Raw genomic sequence first — 25,701 nt, 5'->3', positions numbered from 1 at the left:
ATAAAATCTTTAATAATAAAAAAAGATTTATATATGTTAACTCATTTGACCCTCCCAGCAATCCTATAAGGTAGGTTCTTTTACTTCTACCCCAATTTTATGGGTAAAGAAATTGAAGATTGAAGAGAGATTAATGATTTGCCCAAAGTCACATAATAAGATATGAGCTCAGGTTTTTCAAATTTCAAGTCCAGTGATGGACTAGTTCATCTAGCTGCCTGGATTGGAAAGGGGATAGGAACTTTGAAGCCCTTTTATATTTGTCCCATATTCTCTAGCAGGAAAACTTTTGCAAAACCCTAGAAAGGTGTGTGTGTGTGTGTGTGTGTGTGTGTGTGTGTGTGTGTGTGTGTGTATCTGTGTTGTGTAGTTAAGGAAGTAGAAAATCTTTTCAGTCAACAGCAGGTGGTTATAGCAGTAGAATTAGAAGCATTCAGATCAGTCCCTGCCTTTATTAATTTATTTGTTTTGTTTTGCAAGGCAATGGGGTCAAGTGACTTGCCCAAGATCACACAGCTAGGTAATTATTAAGTGTCTGAGGCCGGATTTGAACTCAGATCTCCTGACTCCAGGGTAAGTGCTCTATCCATTGAATAACCTAGCTGCCCCCACCCCGGGGGGGGTCTTTAGAAGAAAAAAATGGTTGATGATGGGGAGCAGATCCAGACTAGTAAGTATGTTTGGGATTTATTATAATTAGAGTTCCATTTTCTCTCTCTTCTTCCTTTCCTTATCACTTCAGAGTCCTTGCCACTTCTCCCTCCAATTCCTATACTGGATCTGGGAAGAGAATATTTTTAGTATCTTCAATTGGAACTCTGAATTCACTTACTCCATAATATTATACAAATAAACCATATTGTAGTCTGATACAAACTTCAGTAAGAAGCCAAACATGTTTTAACATTGTTTCAGTTGGGGAAAATGTGTCCCACATTTCAAGCACACCCAAGAACCAGACTTTTAGAAAGAAACCTGAGATAGCTAGGTGGTACAGTGACTACAGTACTGGCCCAGGAGTCAGGAGGACCTGAGTTCAAATATGGCCTTAGCTATTTAATAATTATGAAGCTGTGTGACCCTGGACAAGTCACTTAACCCTTGTAACCCCCCCCCCCCCAAAGAAACCGCTTGAAGAGTTGTAGAACACATATTTATGAAAGTTATTTCTTTCAGTCATGCCTGCATGTACTGATAATGAAATATTTTAAAAATGTTTTATCAATAGCAAGAGTCCTATGTGATACATTAGAAAGAGTGCTAGATTTTGGAAAAAGAGGTCTTGGATTTGAATTCTCTTGCTGCTGATTTGGCAGTAGTTTATGATGAGCTCTGAGCTCAACTTTTAAATTCATATTTCTGTAATTTTTTATAGGAAAAATCACACCTGGAAGAAAATGCTTTTGAAGAATTGGAAAAAGAGTTCCAAGATGTTATTAATGAACTTTCAGGAGATAAAAGTCTGGAGAAATTCAGGGCGGAATATGAGAAACTTCATGTTGTTATGAAAAAATCCTATGAAAATGAAAAACGTCTTATGGCAAAATGTAGAGAACTAAATGCAGAGATTGTTGTTAATTCAGCTAAGGTAGCCACTGCCCTGAAGCTATCCCAGGATGACCAGACAACCATTTTATCACTCAAAAAGGTAATGATTTGAAAAGAAAGGAAAGAGAAAACAATCAAGTGAATATTTCATAAATTTAAATTATCCTTTTATCTTTTTTTAGCAGTTTTAAACAAGAGATTTCAGCTTAAGACAATGGATGAATATAGCTATAATTGATTTGTAATTTAATTTTTTTCTATTATTCTGTCAATAGGACTGGGAAATTTTCCTGGTCTATTCAGAGTGAGAGAAGTTTAGATATTTTCATTTATCATACAAAACTCTGATAAGAGAGAATTTTCACATTTTTCTTTTTTTTTTTTTTTGGTAAAGGTAAAAATAAAGGTAAAGAACAATGACCTCACCTCCTTAGTTTACATTTACCATATGGATGCTGATGCAGAGAGAATAATGGGAATATCTAGCCTTAAGTCAAATAGTTATCCACAAATAATGACCTTTGATGTCTACCTGGACAAAAAGTCAATAAGATTAAAGAATGAATTTAAATAAATTTTTTAAAAGTTTTTTTTATTTTTGGTCAGCAAAAAATTCTCACTGTTCCCACACACATAATTCCTTTAATTCCCAGAATCATGTGGAAGTATACTTTTTCTTTCCTCAGAAGTTGTATTTTTCTTTGTACTAAGGTTTTTCACTTTTCCCATTGCTTTCCTTCCTGTCTGTAGATGTAAATGTTTTAAAAGAGTTTGGAGATAAAAAGAATATTTTCTTTGTAAAGGAAAGAAATAGAAATTACTAATTCTGTCATTTAGCTTAATAAACTGTTTTAGCCTAATTGGATGAAATTATCTACTGTTTATGTTTAAGCACTTTTCTTTAAGCTTGAACTAAAGTATTTTTTAATATTTAAATATTTTCCTGTAAGTTTTCTTTATAACTTTTAAGAGAAATAGCAGAGCAGACCTGGTGCAATAGATATGGGTAATTATACAATAGACTAAAATTTGTTTTTATAGAAAACAATATAATTATAAACTGTAATTATCTGATGAATCAGTATAGTCTCATTTTCTTATCTCTAATATAAATAGGAAACCTGATGATATATTTAAATTAAATTCATCTCTTCCTCTTATTTTATTACTTAAAATGAGAAGAATCAGTCTCCTCCCAATTCCTTCAGTTCTCCTTGTGAATACTGGAAATTTTCATCAGAAGCTTGTTGGGTCTGTCTTCTGACAATAGGTGTGCACATATTATTGGCCATGTATACCTGGAAGTACTTGCTCACTCTGGGGTAATTATTGCCCTAGACTCTCTTCTCCTTTCACTCAGTCTCTATGCTTATCTATACTGTGATAGAAATACTTATGTATGTGACAAAATTACCATATTAGCAAGAAAGTTAAATAGCAATATGAAAATTGAGAATATTGCATTACTTGGCATGCTCTATTAATTCATTTAGGTAATGGAAATTTAATCCTAATCATCCATGTAAATATTTCATAGTATAATTTGTAGTATTAATAATCTCAAGCTCTGATTTTTGCTTTCCCTTCTAGAAATATGGTGGGAATGCTGGCATTCTGGAATTAAGGAAAGGGGAATAATTGAGGTGGTTGTCCTATACAATTTGTTAATAGTTAAGATCATGTTTTGTACTCCCCTTTCTCTGAACACAGTTCCTATTACTGGAGTAATGAAGTTCAGCTCAGGAATGAGGACACAAACATGGCCTTTGAATTGGAACCTTCAAGCAATGTCAAAAATTTAGTATCAACCAGGAAACCTATTAGATTTTGATTTTTCAATTTTTTGAAGTCTGTTTTCAGATCCTTGATTATTTCTATCATATCTTGTACATTTAAGTCTTACTTATGTTAATGAGAAATACATTTCTCCTTGAATATCTTTTAAATTAATGATTATTTATTTCTCCTTGAAAGTATTCCTCAATATTCATTGGCAGCTAATGAGTACATCAGTGTGTTTTCTAATCCTTCTTCTCCAAGACTTACAGCTGTATTATTATTTGCAAGTCTAATCAGTGTTACTTTGTTAGGTTTGACACGAATGAAGATATTTTCATTTAGAAACTTCTCTGACTTTTTCTAACTAATATTTTCCATGGCATTTCTAGGAAATAGAAAAGGCTTGGAAAATGGTGGATTCTGCTTATGATAAAGAACAGAAGGCAAAGGAAACCATTCTGGCACTGAAAGAGGAAATAGTGAATCTGGGTAAACTAGTAGAACAAGGATCAGGATTATCACTAGGCCAGAGTAACAAGTAGGTTACTAGATATGTTCTGAACTGATTTTTGAAAAAATTAATCTCATTAAAAATGAAACCTTACCTTTCTGATGTTATAAAGCAATTTCCTTAACTTCTTCCATAGAATACTTCTGTGTTATTTTGCTTGTTTGTCTTTGTGGGTTTTTTTTTATTTGTTTGTTTTTTGGAGATACTATAAAAATTTTACTCTTTATTTTGTTTTTCTTTCTTTTGGCTTGTGATTATTACCCTTCTAGGAAATTTGAATCACTTGGTGGATTTACATAATTAGTTAACAATTCCTTTGGAATGGTTGGTTTCTTTTCCCAATAGTGGTATGTATTCAACTATTTGAAGTTCCCAAACAAATTTAGCTTTCCTTTAAGTAAACTAGTCCTTAAAAAATGTGTTCATTGTGTATTTAGATGGTAGCTTCATTTCCACCATTAGTCAACAAACATCAAGTACTTACCATAAACCAGGCTCTGTGTAAACTCTGAGGATACAGAAAAAATACAATATATGCATATATATATAATAATATATATATATATATATATAGTACCTATGCATGTATAATTTGCTAAATATTGGTCTGTGAACAGAGTCCACAATTTGTCTTGATTTATTACTGAGTCAATCCAAGCTTTTTCTTTAGAAACTGGCACTACAAGTAGAAGATGGAGAAGTCTAAAATAGACCTTCATGGAGTCATAGGTGAATCACTCTAGAGCAGTTAGGGTACTGATCGTGATGTTACAGGTAAAGAATTCCTTTTGAATCTAAGCCCCTGAAGGCTAGGGGAGGGTAGTAGTAGAGAATAAATAGTCTGATAGAGTTGAAGGTATACTCTGAGATGGCACATAAGTGATGGGCAAGAATTTAAGGACAAGGAAAGAAAGTGTATGAGATTATAATAAGAAATCTCATAACCACAGAATCTGGCTCATCCTCAAAGAGTGACATGAAAGGAAGGTCAAGAAGGTACCTGATTCAAATCTAAATATATCTATAGTCTGATTCATAAGTCTTAATCCAATTTTAAGTTATCATGTTTCCAAGAGTAGAGTGTTTTTAGTCAAGTGGTTTTAGTCTCTTTAATGGAGGTGGGAGGGAACACTTGGAGGGACAGGGTCAGAATTAAAAGATATTTTGAGAGAGATAGATAGAACTATTGAATCGGGACCAAGTTTTTCCCCTTTTCTACTTTCTCACTCAGAAATCAACCATTTATGAGAAGTCTCTCTCAAAGACTTACCCAGCCAGGATGACTGAAATCTAATCAGATAGTAAAAAAAAAAAATTCTAAGTTTAGACTAATGGATACATTCCTGCTCATTGCATTTACTCAGACAGGTCTGGGGAAATGCGGATCCTCCTTTATGTCAGACAGATGATATGGAAATTGGTAAGTGTATGACCAAAACTTCCAAGTCATTTCCCTCTTTGGAATATTCATTTTAACATTAGTTGTCAACCAATCAGAATTGATTACCATCCTCAGGAGCAATTACTCTTTCAAGGGCATATAAACTGTGTGCCCCACCACCATAAGGGGTCTTTGGTTTTATTTGGTCTTATCATGCTGGTCTTATAAATAAAATGATCAAATTACCCAAAAACTATGTCTCTTGAACTTTTTAACATGCCGCCAAAGACTAGAAGATTAGACTGAATTGAATAAATTGAAATTTAATAGGAATAAACATAAATTATAATATTTCAAGTTAATTTATCTAAATCCAAGATGGGTTTAAATGCTAGATGAAGGTCTGTGAAAAAGATTTGGGGATTTTAGTGGACTGCAAGTTCAACATAAATAAATGGTATAAAATAGCAGACAAAAAACCTAATACAGTCTTGGGCTACAGAAAAAGAAGCATAGCTTCTTGGAATAAGGAAAGAGTCCAACGGGGATCTGCCTTGTCTGTCTACCTCTGGAACATTGTCTTCAGTCATGGGCATCACAGTTTAGGAAGACTGTTGGTATAACTGGAGAATGTCTATGAAGGGCAGCTGCAAAAGTGAAGGACCTTAAAAGCATGACATATGAAGATTCATTGAAGCAATTAGTTGTCTAATCTGAAGAAGAGAGGCAGTATGACTTAGAGCTGAACTTGGAGAAGGTAGACCTAGATTCAAATGCCCCCTCTCTTCTTTCCCCTTTAAATACTTAGTAGCCGTGTGACACTAAATAGATCACTTAACCTCTTTTGACTCAGCTCCTCATCTGTTAAATGAGAGGGTTATATTGACTGCTAAGGTCTCTTCTAACTGTAAATCCTGAATCCTTCAATTATACAACTCAGGGTGGGCATGATAACTATTTTAACTTATCTGATGCATTGTCATGTGGAAAAAGGATTAGATTTATATGGGTATAAATAGGAGCAATGAATGAAAATTGGGGGAAAAAGGTGAGGTTCAAGTATTAACTATTTACTATGTGCCAGATACTATGTCAAGGACTAGAAATAATAAAAAAAAAATTAGTTCTTGCCCTAAAGAAGAGTACATTTTTTTCAACAAGGCAATGGGATTAAGGGACTTGCCCAAGGTCACACAACGAGGTAAATATTAAGTGTCTGAGGCTGGATTTGAACTCAGGTCCTCCTGAATCCATGGCCAGTGCTTTATCCACTGTGCCAACTAGCCACCTCAAGAAGAGTACATACTAATGGGCATCATATAAATAATTAGGTATATACAATATATATAGAGAGTAGATCAAAGATTATCAACCTTAGAAGAAAAAATTCTAGCAGCTAGGGAAGCCTGTGAAAGGTCTCCTGTTGAAGGTAGAGTTTGAGCTAGATCTTGAAGGACATCAGGATGAGGTAGAGGTGAGAAAGGAGAATTTGCCAGATATGAAAGACAGCCAGACAAAAATATGGGTGATCGGAATATGTGAAGAATAGTCTGGCTGGATGAAAGAAAACATGGAAGAGAGTAAAGTGTAGAAAGAGCAGAAAAAAGGCTTTTTTGTATATATTTTAGTGAAGATTCCATTTTGTGTATCAGGTAGACTAAATGACTGTTCTGGTCCCTTCCAACTCTAAAATTCTCTGATTCCATGAGTTTCTGGTAGAGCTTCCTGGAAAGGGAGGAAAGCACTTTGAGATGTGTATAAATTTAAATGAATATATATTTGTGATTTTGAAAAGTGCTGATGAGTAAATAAATAAGGTAAAGTAAATATGGTTCTCAAATTGTTTAGATAGCCATTTGGGGGACAGATGGAACAAAGTATTTGCTTTTCTCTGGATTTGTTTTGGTCCAGAGGCTATGCTACTAGTAAACTTAGATTCTCTAAAGATTCTAAGTTTTTAGAAGAATTAAGTTAAGTAACTAGTTTTGGTGTCTGGATTACAAACTAATTAAAAACAACCCAGTTTCTTCTTTAAATAGAAGGACCTTAATACTGCAAGTTCTTGTAAGTTACATCATTAATATTTTTTCAAATTTTGTCTTTATGGTTTTCCTCTGAATTTTTTAATCCTTTGCTCTTCATTTTTTATTTTTGAAAGAATGAACAGGGTAAAAACTAATGATGTGTATGGGAGTTCTATACTGTGTCTTAGGCTTATCAGTTATGACTGCAGCTCTCTAATGAATATTTAAAATGAAAAGAAAAATTGTATAATTTGACAGCTGCAATGGGTTAATCAGCAATGCTTGACTTTAAATCGCTTACATTAAAATGAACTCTGTTGGGGATAGGATCTCAGAGAGAAGACTGCCATTTGGTTTGTGTTTTGTTTCCTCCCCCCCCCCCCCCCAGCATTAGAGATTTATTGAAGTATAAGGAAGAAGTAACAAAAGAACGAGATCAACTCTTGTCAGAAGTTGTGAGATTACGAGAGGCCCTGTCTGTGATCACCGAACAGCATCAAGAAACTGAGAAATCAAAAGATGAGGCAGAGCAAGCCATCTCTCAGGTCTGGGAAACAAGCATGAACACCAAGAAGAAAGAGGGTTGTCCCAAACTTTCTTTTTTTAACTCCTTCTGGGAAACTAATTTCATCTCCTTTTCCTATCTCAAATTGGTCCTCTCATTTCAAAGGGTATTTCAGTTCTGTGTGTTTCTCTAGCCTGTTCTTTCAAAGAACTGTTGGCTCTCTATTGACTGTTCTCTGAACTGCATCAGTTGAGAATGTAGCCTGGAAGAAATGCCTTGTTGGCAATCTTGTCCTGAAAAGGTTGTTTTATTAGATTAAAACATAAACTACTACCTACCAATCTGGGGGAAGTAATTCCTTTCAGTCATGCCAGTTTCAAGGACTATTTGGGTGAATAAATCTGAATTTTTTTTGTGCTGTGGACCAAATTGTGTTTCTCACAATCAGTGGTTTTTATGGTATCTCTCTGAGTGGCAGGAAAGAAAGTATGGTCATGACTGACATGGATTTGTGACACTCTGAAGAGCAAGCCAGAAGTCTCCCTCTGCCCTCTAAAGACTAAAAAATCAGGGCTAGGAGATAATTAGTAAAACCCCCTATTCTGAGGTAACTTCCCTTAAAATGAGAGAACTAAGCAGGCTTACCACTTGCACCAACAGATTTTAATTTCTTTCTTTTCTGCCCTTTCTGTAACTGTAGTTTCAACAAGAAATCCAGCTTCGGCAGAATGAAGCTTCCCGAGAAACTCGGAAGAAGGAGAAAGTGGAGAAAGAGCTCAAACAGGTTCAAACTGACATGGAGGGGAAACAGAATGAAATTAAGACACTTCAGCAACTTGTGTTGAGGAGTAAAGATGAAATTCAAAAACTGGAACAACAGCTCAAAGAGCAGAAGGTATGACCTGTACCTGGGCAGGTACACTCCTGGCTTTATGAGCAAGTCTTCCAGAGTGGTCTGCTTTAGCATTTTCCATTTTCCTCTAGAAAGGTGGAGAGTGACTTCTCTCCTGCATTGCAGACAGCACACAACCATTTACATTTCATAACAAATGTTTCTATTCTTTTTTATGTTTTTTTTTAAATGAACCCTCTCTCCCCCCTGCCTTTTTGACTCTGAAAAATTTATATTAATGCAGTATATGTTGATGCATACCTGTAATTCATATCTGGGGAGTTTGAGACTGGTGGATCTCTTGAGATCTGGATCTTGAGATCTTGGTCATAGTAGGCCAAGTTGATCTGTTGTCCACATTAATGAGCACAGGTTGCCTAAGAAAAAAATGAACCAACCTTGGTTAAAAATGGAGCAGTCAGAGTAAGCTCTGTCCATGAATAAGTAGCCACAGAGACAGAGAGGGAGATTAATTATTAAGGCTTAAGTGTAAAGAGTATATTGAGCAAGTCTATTTTTATTTTTTAAACAATATACTGTTTCTAATATTCTTTCCTTAAATGTTATGTTAAATGTAAATAATAATATAATTCATCTTCTCTGATGATGAGACCTTGAGGAAGAAATTCCAGTAATCAAAAGGTAATTTCTTACTCTCCCAGGTATTGTTGCCAGAGACATTCTTTTCAAAGAATTGCTTAGTTGTGCCACATTCCTCTCATGACTTAAGAAAAAAAAGATTGTATCACATATTCCTATGACAATTTCTTTATTATTTCTACATGAAGTCCAAAGTTATGGATATATTTTATATCACATAATCTCTAAGGGGATGATGAGTAAATTATTTGAATTGTAAAGTCATTCCTTAACTTTCTTAATATGGCAATAAATTACCTATTACCATCATGCCTGCAGAATGACATACTTTTCCCAGAATTCGGCAATTGTGATAAAAACAGAGTAGCTTATTCAGCCAAGATAGGGACAGCTTAAGTAAAATACCAGCTCCATTTAGACTGAAAGGCTGCATTTTAGTTTATTCTATATTAATTGAACATTTGATTTAGCCTCTGGCAGAATAGATGCCCAAGTCTTGATCTATGAGAGGATGGTGACAGCATTCTAGAATAGTACTTTTCATATGATTTTTTTCTTTTTCTTTCCCACTATTCTGTTTTATCTTCTGATTCCTCTACTCTTCTGTTACATTGAGATGACCCAGGATATTTATAGGTTCATCTTTATAAAACTTTGTTCAGGAGAATTTTTGTAAGAAGGAAGAAAACTGGCTGATAGTGAAATCGAGAAGGTATAAATCATGATGTGACTGTTCCAGATTTTTGACTTAAGATGGATTAAATGGGAAAATGGCTATGTGCTGGTCTCAGTGAACTGTTCCATTTATGGAAATGTTTTAGGCATATTAATGTTGGATTTGCCTGCAGAGATGTCCTGCTCCCCTGCCCCATAGCTGATAAAATCCATTCGAATCTCCTGCTCATTTGCAATGATTATAGCGATTGTTGTGTATGTGATGTCTGCCAAACGACAAAAAGGCATTAAAATATTTATCCACCACCTGTGAGTGAGACTTCCCAGAGCTCTCAGGGAAAAAAAAAGGATGCTCACTGTGTTATTCATTAGAAATTGTCATTCTCCCTAGTCATTTAACATTCATTGTATTGTGAACACATTAGTAGTTTCATCAGGAATAAAGAGCAATTTCTACAGAGATGAAAATCTGTGGTTACTCTTCTCCTTCTGGGAGGCTTGTGGTGCTGTCTATGTGCATATGTAGAAATTGTAGCCAGATTAAAAAGTATCAACTAGATTGTTTCCACATCTCTCATAGATCCTAAATGAACGAGCTGCCAAGGAGCTGGAACAATTTCAGATGAGGAACACTAAGCTTCAGCAGGAGAATGAGCAGCACATTCTGGCTTGTGAACAGATAAACCAGGAGAACCAGCAGAAGACACTGGAGCTGAAAGTAAATACAGCATGATATGTTGGTTACACAAGACTTCTCTCCTTCTCTCCTGTTAATATGGAATTTAAACCATTGATCCCTTTCCCTAGATGCACTGCTTTCCTTCTTTACTGATTGCCTGAATATATCAAAGGCAGGTGAACACCTGCTATGATTGCTTTATGCCCCAGGGCTGTGATAATTCCCATGTTTATATCTATAACTGTAAGTTTTATTGTGGGTCATATGGTTATTCAAGACCTCACAAAATCTGGCTCAGATGTTTTCCTCCTCAATTCATCCTTGTAAGATACCCCTTGCCTAGAGCAAAAAAACAATTCATATTGAGAAGGTTGTAAAGAATGTTGATTACTATTATTATTATCATTACTTACTACTGCTGGAAAGTCAAAGTGGGGAAGGGTGATAACTCTCCTGGATTTTGAATTATTTGCAAGACTGTGCTAATCCATTTATATGAGTGTCATCTGTGTCCTATCCATTTTTCAAAGTGGGTTTCTGGTTCATACCCTTACCTTCATTAAAGGTCTATAAACAGTGGCCTTGGATTCAGGTGATATGAGACATTGAAGAAACAGCTTTTTATTTACCTTGTTACCTCTAAGAGTAGACACCACTATATTCATAATCCTGGTCTGTTAGGATTTGGAATAAGAAATCTTTGTCTCATAAACTGTCTGGGTTATTGAAATAATCTAATACAATCCTCTGCCTAAAGGCAAATAAATATCAAAACCATCTAGGTGTGGTTTGGATTGAAAAAGTGTTCTTTCTGGGCACATCATTAGTTCAAACAGTGAAAAAGCAATAACTTAGAAGGAAAGGAATATGAACCTGTAATTTACATTAGAGTAAAAATGCCTATATAAACTTTCTCCTTTGTTGTCATTGTGGAGCACATAGCCAAAAAGATTTGTTTCCAAATCTATGAGGATTCTGCCTTAAAAGACAACAAGCAGAGAGCCATGTTCTGCCTCTCCATTTTCTAAAACTGTGATTCCCAAAATTAGTTTGATGACTCCCTCTCAGGTTGGCTCCAGTTAACATTTTTGAAAAGTGATTCAACAAAATTCTAAAAATTTTCATTGATTTTAGTTTTAAAAAAATCAATCTATATTATATGGCATTTAAGGGATTGTTGTCTATATTGAAGATTTTGTGAGATAAAGACACTAGAGAAAATTAATAGCATTACATTTTTTTTTTAGGTTTTTGCAAGGCAAATGGAGTTAAGTGGCTTGCCCAAGGCCACACAGCTAGATAATTAAGTGTCTGAGGTCGAATTTGAACTCAGTTACTCCTGACTCCAGGGCCAGTGCTCTATCCACTGCGCCACCTAGCTGCCACTTAGCTGCCCCCTCATATTCCAAGGGAGTCAGTGCAATAATATTCATTCCTCCCTGCCTTTAATTGAAATCATATGGGCAGTAAATATATGATGCTGTCTATGATAGGAATTCTTTTGTAGGTACATTTGTTACCATGCAGAATTATCTACTAATATTGCTTTATCAATCCATCTTCATGCATACTCATAAAAGAATAGCACTCCTTTGTCTTAAGACTTCACTTCTAGGTGATGTCATTTGTGCAAAAAAGTTAAAGCACTATATGTTGTATTAGGGCAGTGGAGCATCTCAGTAGCTTAGTGAAAATTGCAAAGTGACTGATGTCAATGCAGCACCAGTTATGGAATCATTATCTATCAAGTGTACACACAAAAAAAACACCTATTTGTGATAATGGCTTCAGTTGCCAAATCTTACTTGACCCACAATCAGATTTTACTCTTAAATATAAGTTTTGGTTACACTCTTTTTATTAACTTGCTTACTGCACTATTCATACCATAGCTTTCCAATTTCTCTTCAGTCCAAACAATAATTTAAAATTTTAATCCCACAGACTACCTTTGCACTGTTAAAGGAATACTTCCTTTTATTGGTTCAGAATTTATCATTGATTCATTTCACTGAGTCCTTTGTTTGCCAAGTGTCATTGTTGTTTCTCTCACTAATTATATAGGCTAAAGAGGAGGAAATCCATCAGATGCGACTTGATCTTGGAAGACTTAACAAAATAAGAGAATTAATACATAAAAAATTACACCAAGCTGAAGATCAAAAGGCTGAGGTGGAACAGACCAAGGAAATCCTCAAAAATCAGATAAATGGATTAGAGAAAGGTAGACTGAAAGCAGCATTGTTATTGGTCTTCTTCATAAGCATTTGATTAGTTGAATGGCAACTCTTGATTGAATCTGATGAGCTTTATGTTTCAAAGCCCATAAAAAAATAGTTTGACTCAATCCAGTCAACAGTTGAATTCAGTGAATACTTTTTTTTAACATAATAATCAAATAGCCAGTTTGACTGATTTTATTTACTTTTCAACAGGTGATTTTTGACTTTATTTAGAAATAGTATTAGACATTAGAGTTAAATCTCAGTGTACCCATTCCTAGTGCCATCATGTCTGAACATATACCTGGTTCAGGTTTTTGGGGGAGGTGATGGGGAATAAAAAGTTTGTTGTTATGGTTCCTAACTTGTTCACATGAGAATGGTGAGTGGACTCTCACTATAGTGACTTAATGTACTTTTGGCTCAATTTTCCTTTGAGAAGTACTGAATGGGTGATTTGGAAACTGAGAAAATATTTTATAGTACCAGTGAGCCTTAGTTTTACCTGGTTAAGGGAGAGAGACCCATTAGGAGAAAAAATAATATGAGAAAAGGATAATGCACCATTTTAGTCCATTGTCCTAGTTACTGTTTCCAAATAAAACTATATATATTAAAATTTGGATCAACTTATTTTAAAGGGGCTTCTCCTGCTTAGATTGGATTATTAGAAATGCTGGCAATTCAAGCTTATCTCTTGGTGGCTTTCAGATGTCTAAGTGATTTTTTAAATTAACACACTAGTTTTAGGATGCTTTAGGAAGCTGAATCCTCTTTTGAGATGCCTAGCCTGAGACTTTCTTGGCACCCTCATTGAAAGATATGAAGGAAACAGGAAATGGTGTAATTTATTTTATAAATAGTTAAATTCACAGAGAGTTTTTCCAATTTGAGGAGTTTGTGTTGGTAACAATTTCAGTCTTGTAATTTTATTTTTTTTGCATTACAGTGTTGGACTGAAGTTTCTATCCTTTACTGACATCAACAACAGTCACAAGTTTGCTTTCTCCTTGAATAGATATTGTTAAAGCTATCCTTAAGATTTTTAGTTTCCTGTTAATGATCTTTCCTCTTTGATGTAATACTAATAAAAGTTTCTCTTTGTTCTAGAGGAGTTGTCTTTATTTTTTATTAGCTCCATAATTTGGTCCTGAACTTATAACTTTTTTCTGATGATTTAGAGCTGGAGATTGCAAAAAAACAAGGCGAGCTTGATAAAAAGGCTATGGATGAACTTCTGAGAGAGAGAGATATATTAAATAAGGTGAGTTTGTGATTATAATGCTGGAAAATGAATGTCTTGCTTTGGGAATATAATATCTGTCTATAACCAGTTGTGCAGAGAAATAAAACTCACAGCAAGCCAAAGTAGATTAGAATAAATAATAGTTCTCAATTTTCCTTTAAGCAGCTGCTTACACTCTGCCATTTAGTGTCTGTGAATTGAAATTACATTATCACCTGTGAACACAAAGGGACTTCTGAGAATTAGCATATAAAACAGGAGGGGATTTAAGAGTATTTTATGGATTCCATTTTATTGCTGATATGTTATTTGGTATCGTAAGTAGTAGATCAAAATCTCAGAATTCAATATCTATATATCTACAATGTCGTGTTAATTGAGCAAATGTGAGTACTTAAAAAAAGTTGCGCAGTGCATAATATCTTAGAAAATAGTAGGTTAGTGATTTTTAAAATTCCTCACTTATCCTCCATCCTTCATTCAATTTTGCTTTTATTGGGAGTTTTTTTTTTTACAAAGTGCTCCATTTGTCTGAATTTAGATCCTGCCTTTGCTACTTGTGACCTTGGCTGAGTCCTTTGATCCTTGTGGGCCTCATTTTCCCCATCTATAGAATGAGGTAGATGACCCCTAAGGTTCCTTGCAGCTCCAAATCTCTGATCATTTAGACTTATGAGTTCATGTTTCCCTAATAGACCTAGTGAAACAGTCCCAGAGGTCTGGCTCTGGCGGCTCTACTTTTTTTTTTTAATGCTTTAATTTACTTTGTTAAATATTTCCCTATTACATGCACATTTTAAAATATTTTTTGTTAAATTTATTTCTTATTCTAACTACATGTTAAGATTATTTTCAACATTCTTTTAATGAAGATTTTGAGTTCTACATTTTTCTCTCTTCCTTTCTTTCCTCCCTCCCTTCCCTTGACAGGGAGTAATTTGATTATATATTATATATGTATAACTATGTTAATCATATTTCCAATATTTCCATTAGCCATGTTGTAAAAGCAGAATCAGAATAAAAAGGGGAAAAAAGCTATAAGAATGGAAAAAATACCATAAATCATAAAACAAAATTTTAAAATGGAAAATAGTTTGCTTTGTTCTACATTCAGACGCCATAGTTCTTTTTTCTGGATAAGGTTGATATTTTCTATCACAAGTCCTTGTGAAACACATTGTTATTATTAATGTATACAATGTTCTCCTGGTTTTGTTCACTATACTCAGCATCAGTTCATACAAGTCTTTCCAGGCTTTTTCAAGCATTTTTCATGATTTCTTACAGAATAATAGTACTTTATCACATTCATACACCACAATTTGTTCAGCCATTCCCTGATTGATGGACATCCCCTCAATTGCTCTTCAGAATGGTTGGATCAGTTCATAACTTCACCAACAATGCATTAGTGTCCCAGTTTCTTCACATCCCCTCCAACATTGATTATTTAACTCTTTTGTCATATTGGCCAATCTGATATGGGTGTGGTTGTTCCTCAGAGTTGTTTTTTAGGGTTTTTTTTTTGGCAAGGCAATGGGGTTAAGTGACTTGCCCAAGGCCACACAGCTAGGTAATTATTAAGTGTCTGAGTCCGGATTTGAACTCAGTACTCCTGAATCCAGGGCTGGCGCTCTATCCACTGCTCCACCTAGCCGCCCCAATCAGAATTGTTTTAATTTTCATTTATATAATCAATAATAATTTAGAGCATTTTTTCATATTATAGGTAGCTTTAATTTCTTCATCTGAAAACTGCCTTTTCATATTTCTTTGACCATCTATCAACTGGGGAATGGCTTAGATTCTTATAAATTAGATTCAATTCTCTATATATTTTAGAAATGAATCCTTTATCAGAAATATTAGCTATAAAAATTGCTTCACATTTATTTTTTTTAAAAATTCTTTTCTTCACTCTTCCTTGAGAAGGCAAGCAATTTGATATTGATTATACATATGATGTCATGAAAGGATATTTCTATATTTGCCTCATTGCAAAAGAAAAATGGCCAAAAAAAGAAAAGAAAAATAGAGGGATTAAAAAAGAAGTGTACTTCAATCTGCATTCAGAGTTCATCAGATTTCATCATGGGTCCTTTGGAATTATTTTGCATCATTGTCTTGCTTAGAGTAGCTAAATATTCCAGAGTTGATCATCCTTACAATATTGCTATTCTCCTGGTTCTACTCACTTCACTTTGCATTAGTTCATATAAATTCAGGTTCTGAAACCATCCTGCCCATAATTTCTTATAATACAATAGTATTTCATCACAATCATTTAACACAACTTGTTCAGCCATTCCCTTGTACATCCCCTTGATTTCCATTTTTTTTTGCCAGCTCAGAAAGAACTGCTGTGAATATTTTTATACAAATGGGTTTTTTCCTTTTCTTTGATCTCTTTGGGATAGAGATGAAGTAGTATATCTAGGTCAAAGCATACACAAAGTTTTATAATTCTTTGAGTTGAAATGTCTGGGACAGGTTCACAACACCAACAATGCATTAGTATCCCAATTTTTCCACATCCCCCCATCATTTGTCATTTTCCTTTTTCGTCATATTAGTCAATCTTATAGCTGTAAGGGTGGTACCTTAGAGTTGTTTTAATTTGCATTTCTCTAAAAAGTGGTGATTTAGAACTTTTTTTATATGACTATAGATAACTTTGATTTTTTCCTTCAAAAACTACCTGTCTGAACCTTTAACCATTTATCCACTGGACAATGACTCTTTTTTGTATATAACTTTGGTTAGGTTCTTTATATATTTGATAAATGAGCTCTTTATGAGAGAAACTTGGTATAATTCCACTGGCCAATTTTCTTTCAAATTTTGCTGCATTAATTTTGTTTGTACAATAGTCTTAATTTCATGTAATTAAAATTATCCATTCTTCTTTCCATGATCCTCTCTTTCTCTTGTTTAATTAATGGCTCTACTTTAAAATCGGAGGGCTCCATTTATTATTAGAGGAATTTCAAGGGCTTTGTTAATTGCGAAGTTTTTGTGTCACCTTTCCTACCTACATGAGGTAGCAGCTGTTAGCTATATCTTTAATCATTTCATTAGGTTTCATAAATAGTTCCAAATTATTTCCTTTAGATTTCATAGGTCTTAGAAGTATTTCCTCTGTCTCTCACACCCCCTCCCCAATTTCACCCCACCCTCCATGCAGCTGATGACTTCCTTTTGGGGCCATCCCATGTAGACTGCCTAACATTCTCCCTTCATTAACCAGAATCCTCTGTACTATAATCCACTGCCTCCTTTCTCTCAAATCACAGAAAGATCCTTACTCTTCTTTAAGCTAATTCTTTTGGCTCTGCCCTTGGTTTGTTTCCTCCTACTCTTTTTGAAGATTTGGCTCTTGCGATCTGTCTCTCCAAGGTTTCTTAAATTGCTCCTTTTCTAATAATTGCTCCTTCTCATCAGGCTACAAGCATGTTCACGGCTTCCCAATCCTAAAACAGCCTTCTATTCTCTTCTTATCTACAACAATCTCGTTCTCTCCCTCCTCCCCTTGCCTTTGTCAGTTTTTCTCCTCTCCCCTCTCCCTCCATCTCCTTTCACTCCTTCTAGATAAAGGTGTCTCAGCATTTAATATGTGACTTGGTGCAAAGCTGCTTTAATGGTGAGGGAAGGTGAGATAATAAACCTAGTATAGCTCCCTATAACTGAGCTCAGAGGGAGAAAAATCAAATCACCTGAACTGAGCCATAACTACTTATGCTAATGAGGGACAATGAGTGAATCAGACTCATAGCCCTTGTCCTAGTCTTGCTCATCCCTTTCCAAACCTAGACTATCCCCACTATTTTCCCTCTTCATTCTTCTACTGTTACTGAATTCTACTGGAGGAAATCACACAACCAGATTGACTGGGTCCCCAACAAATTTATATTTTCTAACATAAGTAGGGCCCCATTACTCACAAAAATCCTTTCATTCTTCCCTTAATTGTTCTTTTGACTTCTCTTTAATGTTTGATTCAAATCTGCTCTTAAGATGTGTATTTGTGCATATATGTTTATGCTTATATTTTCTATTTATATCTCTCCATATTATTCCCTGAAGTGGAACTTAAGCAACTTGAAGTCAAGGACTATTTTGACTCTTGTCTTTGTATCTCCAGTATCTAGCAGAATAGGGGCACATAGTAGGAGTATAATAAATTTTTACCAAATTCAATTTTTTACATGTCCATATAGCTAAAGAAAACCATTTAGTCATTTTTGGATAATTCTGGAAATAGTCCCCAGATTTTCAATTTTACATATGCAGTCATTATAACCAGATTTAATTTAAGTAGCATCCAATATACGTAATAGGCTAGGTTTTATTCCTGTGATTTCATTGCCGTTTCATACTTATAGATGAAGAGATGCCCTCTGCCAATTTACATGGCCACCTTCTGTGCAAAAATCTTAGAAAATTAAAATATTAGAAAGTTCCTTATGGCACTGAGAAGTTAAAGGATTAGCACAGGTTACACAACTAATATGTTTTAGAGGCAGGACTTGGACTGGTTCTGAAACCAGTTTTCTATCCACCAGGGTCAACATGTCTCTTACGTAGGAGATTTAATAAATGAATACAGCATAATATTTAGAAACAAGTAAAATATTTTCTTTTTCAAGAGAAAAGTATTTTAATAAGTAGCACAATCAGAAAATTTCCTTTCATTTTGCTACCTTTCAAACAACTCCCCTCTAGAATAACGAGTGTCCAATTTAGGTAGAAAAAATAAAAGTTTACCTTTTTTGTGTGATACTTTATCATCAGAAAAAATGTGTAATTTACATTTTGAACACTTTATATCTTACTTTAAAATGTTCAAGAATTGTATAACATAACTAATATGGAAATATGTTTTACATGATTGCATATATATATATATATATCAAATTGCTTATGGTTTTAGGGAGGGGTTAGGGGAGGTAGGAGAAAAGGGAGGGTTGAAAAAAATTTGGAACTCAACATTTAAAAAAATTGAATGCTAAAATTGTCTTTATATGAAATTAGAAAATATAAAATACATTTTATTTTAAAATGTGCAAGGATGATGTTATTAATGATAGTTTTTCCAGATTCCTGAGTTCATTTCACATATTAAACCTGTTTGGTGACCTGAATGTTTTGGTGTCTTTTTTTTTTTTTTTTTGTAGAATTTGCTGAAGGCTGTCAATGCCACCCAGAAACAGGTGGACTTGGTGAAGCTTCATGAACAAAACAAGAGGAACTTGGAAGAAGAAATCCAGAACTACAAAGATGAGGCTCAGAAACAAAGGAAGATCATCTTCCAACTGGAAAAGGAGAGAGATCGTTATATTAATGAAGCTAGTGACCTCACGCAAAGGGTAAGACTCTTGATTTTACATGTGAGGTGCCATCACAGTCTTTTCTCCCCTCTCTTCCAAACTTATGTGAATTTTTAGAAATGTGGCTTGTTAAAGCTATGAAATTTCATTTCTCTGGAGTTTTAGATGGCTGAATTTTGAAATAGTAAAAGGCAATCTTATCCCCTCAATTATCATATGCAGGTCTGGCCTGAGGCAAACTATGAAGTGGACAACTTGTCTTTAGTTTTCCCTCAACCCTCCTTGATACTCAAAGCCTTCATGCTACCTTTTGGTTGTCTAGGCTTCTCACTGTGGTACTATACTCAAGCCTGCCCAATCTGGGAGATCCCCATACTCTAAAATTGTTCATTCTCTGTTCTAATTTATTATTTTATTGTTTCTCACCCTGCCCCAAGTTCTGGTTGAGCTTATTAGGAGAAAAACAACTAATTAAACTATTTTATATCTAGTTGTGAATGACTTAGGGCATTCTTTCCAGTTACTCCTACTAGGAGAATTTATATTTAAAAAATATTTTTCTGTATTCAAAGGAATACATAGTATTCTCATAGTAGAATTTCAAGTACTGTTACATATATGTGTATTTTGATTGCCAGATATAGTCTTTTATTAGCCAAGCAACTAAATAAAGGATCTCTTTAGCCTTCTAGTATCCTTCCCATAGGTGGCAGAACATAAATTTTAGTTGCCTACAGATATGCTGCTAACTAGTCAGTTATACTTTGTGTGGTACACTGGTTTTTGAGATTCTTTTTCACTTAATTCACTTATGCTAATGAGGGACAATGAGTGAATCAAAGTAAAGAATAACAGGAATGCTATCAATGATAGTCAATATATGATTCATAAATCCTTTCTTGAATTTTTGGTGGGGAAAGATACCAGATAACATTGTCATCATTTCCTTATGGTCTTCTGGATCTGATTATGTGTAAATAGTACAGTGCCCATATAAGCATGACAGCTTCTTCGAGATTGCTTATCAGTTACCTTTGGACATAACACAAACCAGTAGTGTGGCCTGAATGTATTTTTGTCCTGTGCTATTTTCCATTTACATATTTTAAATAAATCAATTCCCTCACACAAAACTTTTTAAAACTCCTGTTCTCCAAATGTTCTGTTTCAACCCATTCATTTAATGATAATGGGGGAAGAAGTTGGGGAATTTTTCAAATGACACCACATTGGCAATTATCTCTTCTACCCTACTGTAAGATTTTCTCAGTGATTTTTTTTTCTGTTTTATGCCAAGAGATATGCCTTGGATTAAATTTTCATTGTTTTTGAGGATTTTGCTCAAAGTCAAAATTTACTCTATGAATTTTTCCTTATATGGAAGGTCTAACTTTTCTGTGATGATAGGATGATCTTTTTTGGGTTTTTTTTTTTTACCTTTTCATGTGTCTCTTGAACCTCCTGTTTGATGTCCAGATTTTTTGTTTAGCTCTGGTCTTTTCATCAGAAATTTTTGGAATTCTTCCATTTTGTTAAATGTCTATCTTTTTCTCTGGAAGAGAAGGCTCAGCTTTGCGGAAAAGTAGATTCTTGGCTGCATTCCAAGCTCCCTTGCTCTTCGAAATATCTCATTCCAGGACCTTCAATCCCTTAATGTTGATGCAGCCAGGTCCTGTGTGATCCTTACTGTGGCTCCTTGATATTTAAATTGTTTCTTTCTGGCTGCTTGCAGGATTTTCTCTTTTATCTGATAGTTCTGGAGTTTGGCCACAACATTCCTTGGTGTTTTCATTTTAGGATCTTTTTCTGGTGGGGATTGATGTACTCTTTCAATAACTATTTTGCCCTCCAATTCCATGATATCAGGGCAGTTTTCTATCACTAGATCCTTTTCAATGTTTTCAGGAAGTCCTATAATTTTCAGTTTGCCCCTCCTCAATCTATTCTTGAGGTCAGTGGTTTTGTTGATGAAGTATTTTACATTTGCTTCTATTTTTTCTATTTTTTGATTTTGTTTAACTGACTCTTGCTGTCTCATGGAGTCATTAGTTTCTGTAGAATCCATTCTTTTTTGGGGGGAGGAGTTTTCTTCATTAACCTTTTTTTTTTAGGTTTTTGCAAGGCAAATGGAGTTAAGTGGCTTGCCCAAGGCCACACAGCTAGGTAATTATTAAGTGTCTGAGATTGGATTTGAACCCAGGTACTCCTTACTCCAGGGCTAGTGCTTTTTCCACTGTGCCACCTAGCCGCCCCCTTCATTAACCTTTTGCAACTCCTTTTCCAGTTGGTCAATTCTACTTTTGAAAGAGCTTTCCATTTGACCAATTGAGGTTTTGAGAGAATTAATTTCTTTTTGCATTTGCCCATTTATAGATCTGAGAGAATTATTCTCATTTTGTATTTGTCCAATTGAGGATCTGAGAGATTTATTCTCTTTTTTGTATTGGTCCAATTGATGTTATGAGAGATTTATTCTCCTTTTGTATTTGTCCAATTGTACTTCCTAAGGTTTTGTTTTCTTGTTGCAAGGTATTAATTGTCTCTCCCAAATTTTTAAGCTCCTTCCTTATTTCTTCAAGGAAGTCTTTCTGTGCTGGAGACCAAATTGTATTCTCCTCAGAGGTTCCAGGTCTCTCTGAGTTAGGGTCTTTCCCTTCCAGGAATTTTTCTATGGATCCACCTTTCTTCTGACCCTTGACCCTTCTTCATTTTGCTAAGACCTTGAGTTGTGGGGGGGGGGGTGCTGATTCACCAGGGCTTGGGATTGCTAAAGGCTTTACTCACTGAATGCAATTTCTCTGGCTGGCCAGTAGGAGGTGCTGGTTGCTTTCTCTGGAGTGTCTATGACCTCGATTGAGGCCTTCTCCCTGGGAGAAATTGGAGCTATTGAATTCTTCTGCCTTCAATCAATGGTGGGCTTTACCCTGGCCCAAGGTCCTTCCTCAGCTGGGCTGGTTCTTCTGCTCACACACTTGGGCCTGAGGCAGAAGTAGTTTGCATTTGTTTGTTTGGGAAGAGGTCTGAGCTGTAATGGGACTGTGTTCCTCAGACTAGAGGAGCCCAGGGAATGGTGTCCACAGCTATCCTGCACCGGAACTCTCCCACCAGCCCTGTCTGCAAGCTCCCAGGGGCACAGCTCCAACACCAGCGCCTCTGCTCCCCCACAGACCCAAGCCCTTGCCGTCTAGCCCCACCGCTGATCCAGCAGGTCCAGCTCTTGGTCCCTCAGACTCCTGGTTCCAATTCAGCTGCTAATCTGGCTGATCTAGGTCTGATCCTCCCACTGAGCCCAGACTCACCCACCTGAATTTGGCCAATGCTGCTGGGGGAGACAAATCCTGAGGTAGATGTTCTTTCTCCTGGCTTTTCTTTCTGGGTTTTGTGGGTCAGATTTCTTTTAAGAGGTTTGTTTCATGTGATAGATGGGGAAGAGATCAGGAGACTTTAGCACTGTGCCTGTCTTCTATCCACCATCTTGGCCGGAAGAGGTTTTTTTTTTTTAATTAAAGATATTATTTGATTTTTACAATTTTCCCCCCAATCTCACTCCCCCCCCCCCCCATGGAAGATGATAGGATGATCTTGATGTCCTCCTAGCCATGAAGATTTGGCATCATTTCTTTCTTTCTTTTTTTTTTTTTTAAGATTTTTCAAGGCAATGGGGTTAAGTGGCTTGCCCAAGGCCACACAGCTAGGTAATTATTAAGTGTCTGAGGTCGGATTTGAACCCAGGTACTCCTGACTCCAGGGCTGGTACTCTATCCACTGTGCCACCTAGCCGCCCCTTGGCATCATTTCTGACTCCTCCTTCTTCACCATTCCACATCTTACCATTTGCCAAAACTTATAGGTTCTACCTTCTCAAAATTTTTTGCCCTCCATCCCCTTCATTGCATCCAACTGTTATATATTCTAATCCTTCATTGTCTTACCTTGACTATTGCAATTGCCTGCTTGTCTCCAGTCTGTTCCTACTCTAGTCTATTTTATATCTTCTACCATATTAATCTTTGTAGTATACAAATATGTTCATTCATTTCCTTCTTGAGAACTTTCAATAATAGAAGTAGAATAGAGTCCAAATTCTTTAATGTAGAGAAGCTACAATCTGTTTCAACTCTACCACACAAATCTTAGACCCATTCCTTTTAAAGCATAGCCCAGATGCTTCTCCGACTAAACCTCATATTTTTCCCGTATTTTTTCCTATGCTTTTGCCATGCAATTCTGACAGAGATGTTTCCCCCCCCCCCCCATTGCCATCTATCATCTTTCTGTAACCTCCAAGGCTCAGATCAAAAACCTTCTCCCTAGTGAAGCCTTTCATGATTTCCTCCAGATACAAATGTCCTTAGAGAAACTTTGTTTTTAATCTTTCTTTGCATAGATATCAAATTATACCTTGTATTACCTTACCAGGGGTTTCCATTTTAAAAGAAGCCATATTAAAAACATTACAAAGCAGTTTTTGTTGTTGTTGTTGTTGTTGTTAATGACATCACTTTCATTTCCCAATTACCTGAAACCTTCCCTTTTAACATTAAATAAAAAGGAAAGGGAAAGAAAAGTGGTTTAGAACTAACCAACAAATACATTAACTGCAGTGTCTAATGTTCCTTCAAAGAAGAGGAAGGGGTGCATTCTCTTGAGTCTCCTTTATGGTCAAATTCCAGACATTAGTTTTTATTCTTTGTATCTCCTTTAGTGTTGAATATCAGACTCTCACATTATAGTCATTCAGTAAATATTTAAATCAATGAATAAATGAATGATAGGGCCCAAGACTCCCCAAGGTTTGCTTGGAAGGAACTATTCTAAATCTTACTTTAGAAGTATATTAACCTATAATTTCATCTTTCCTTATTAATCTATTTATTGGAAGGCTTTGAATTACCATCAGAATTTTCTGATATTGTATGATTCCTCTTCTGGAGTTTTCCATGCCATCAAATATGGCTACTTCTTATTTGGAGAAATACAAAGAGAAATCCAAGATGATTGGGGACTATCCAGTTATATTAGTTTTGCTTGAAGTCTAACTGGAGAAGAATATTGTGTGTGTGTGTGTGTGTGTGTGTGTGTGTATGTATGTGAGAATGTGTGTGTGGTGTGTGTGTATGAAAAGGAGATAGATCAGAGTCCCAGTATTTTTCTTATGGATTCTAGTATTTTTCTTCTTTCTTCCATGCAAGTTGTCCTCTCCTGACCCCTAACTTTAGCGATATAAGGCAACCTTTCTGAATTTTCATAAGTATCTGATAAAACTGTTTTTAGTTAATCAAGCTGCCTGCCAGGAATTTTGTACTCAGCAGGCAGTAACTCATTTCAGGACCATTTCTTTTTCATTCCTAATGTTAATCTTCTGACAGTTTTGCCCTAGTACTTTACGTAGCCAAAAAACATTTTTTTCCCACAATTAATTCCTACCTACAAATTATTGAAGTCTCATTTCACTTGTCTATAATATGGTAAAGCCAAACTCTTGTAGACAGAGACCCAAGGAGATGAATAATAATGGGTTTCAAAGACTTGGAAGTAAGCAAGGCAAAAGTTGATCAAAGAAATAGTGTTCTTACTGCACTGATGACTTAAAGAAATGAAGCTCCCTAGAAAATAAAGCCAGTATTTGAATTAATCTTAGATCCTGGCTGCCTATGTCCTTGATACTAATTTGAAGTTGAATGTGGAACTGGTGTTAATGCCCCAGAACTACATAAGTGAGGGGCAATATGGATAACAACAGTGCTTGGCTCAATAAAAGAAGGGGAAAATTGTATTTGGCATCACTCTATCTGAACAAATAGAGTGCAACCTACAATCTAATCAAGCTAGTAGATTGGATTGTTTACTACTATAATAGGGACATTATTATCACATATATAAAAGGTTAATTATAAATGCCTTCTTAAACCACCTAAAATTTAAGCCTTGATAGTTAAAGAAATGCCTTTGTAATTTTGTTGTTTCTATTTCTATCTCCTCTACAACAATGGAGACAGGAACTTTGACTTTATCATCATTGTGTATCTATTTCAGTGCTTAGAATGGTGCTTACATATCATAAATACAGAAACATTTGGGCTAGTCCAAGGTGATTTAGATTTAGAAGCATCTGATAGTCTCAAATATCTAGGCATGTGGGTATTTTTTTTCTTTAGACAGGAAATTTTTCTATTTTATGCAGAACATAAAGGCATAGTCAGCATCCCAACCATTGACAACAGGTTAGAAAACTGATTTGAGAAGTTTATATTGTACTTATATTTCATCAAATACAAGTTAAAGGGTTACAAATTCAATGACCTACTT

At 35.3% G+C, this 25,701-nt stretch overlaps 1 protein-coding gene across 3 annotated transcripts in view; it reads left to right on the top strand.

Moving 5' to 3' along the window:
• Nucleotides 1–25,701, top strand: part of CFAP58 (cilia and flagella associated protein 58) — a 122,416-nt gene that overhangs the window by 10,619 nt on the left and 86,096 nt on the right. For 2 of the 3 annotated variants that reach the window (XM_074233757.1, XM_074233755.1), the window contains exons 2-9: nt 1,376–1,648; nt 3,717–3,865; nt 7,632–7,788; nt 8,449–8,643; nt 10,496–10,633; nt 12,659–12,818; nt 13,998–14,080; nt 19,240–19,431. In XM_074233757.1, coding sequence (XP_074089858.1) covers nt 1,376–1,648; nt 3,717–3,865; nt 7,632–7,788; nt 8,449–8,643; nt 10,496–10,633; nt 12,659–12,818; nt 13,998–14,080; nt 19,240–19,431 — 1,347 coding nt within the window. Of the gene's footprint in view, nt 1–1,375; nt 1,649–3,716; nt 3,866–7,631; nt 7,789–8,448; nt 8,644–10,495; nt 10,634–12,658; nt 12,819–13,997; nt 14,081–19,239; nt 19,432–25,701 lie in introns of those variants that run through there. The other variant, XM_074233756.1, reaches the window with a different exon arrangement.

The sequence above is a fragment of the Macrotis lagotis genome, chromosome 4 (assembly GCF_037893015.1).
Source record: "Macrotis lagotis isolate mMagLag1 chromosome 4, bilby.v1.9.chrom.fasta, whole genome shotgun sequence".
Classification (NCBI taxonomy): Eukaryota; Metazoa; Chordata; class Mammalia; order Peramelemorphia; family Peramelidae; genus Macrotis; species Macrotis lagotis.
Note: the sequence above shows the minus strand (reverse complement) of the source record. Positions and strands in the feature narration are given on the sequence as shown.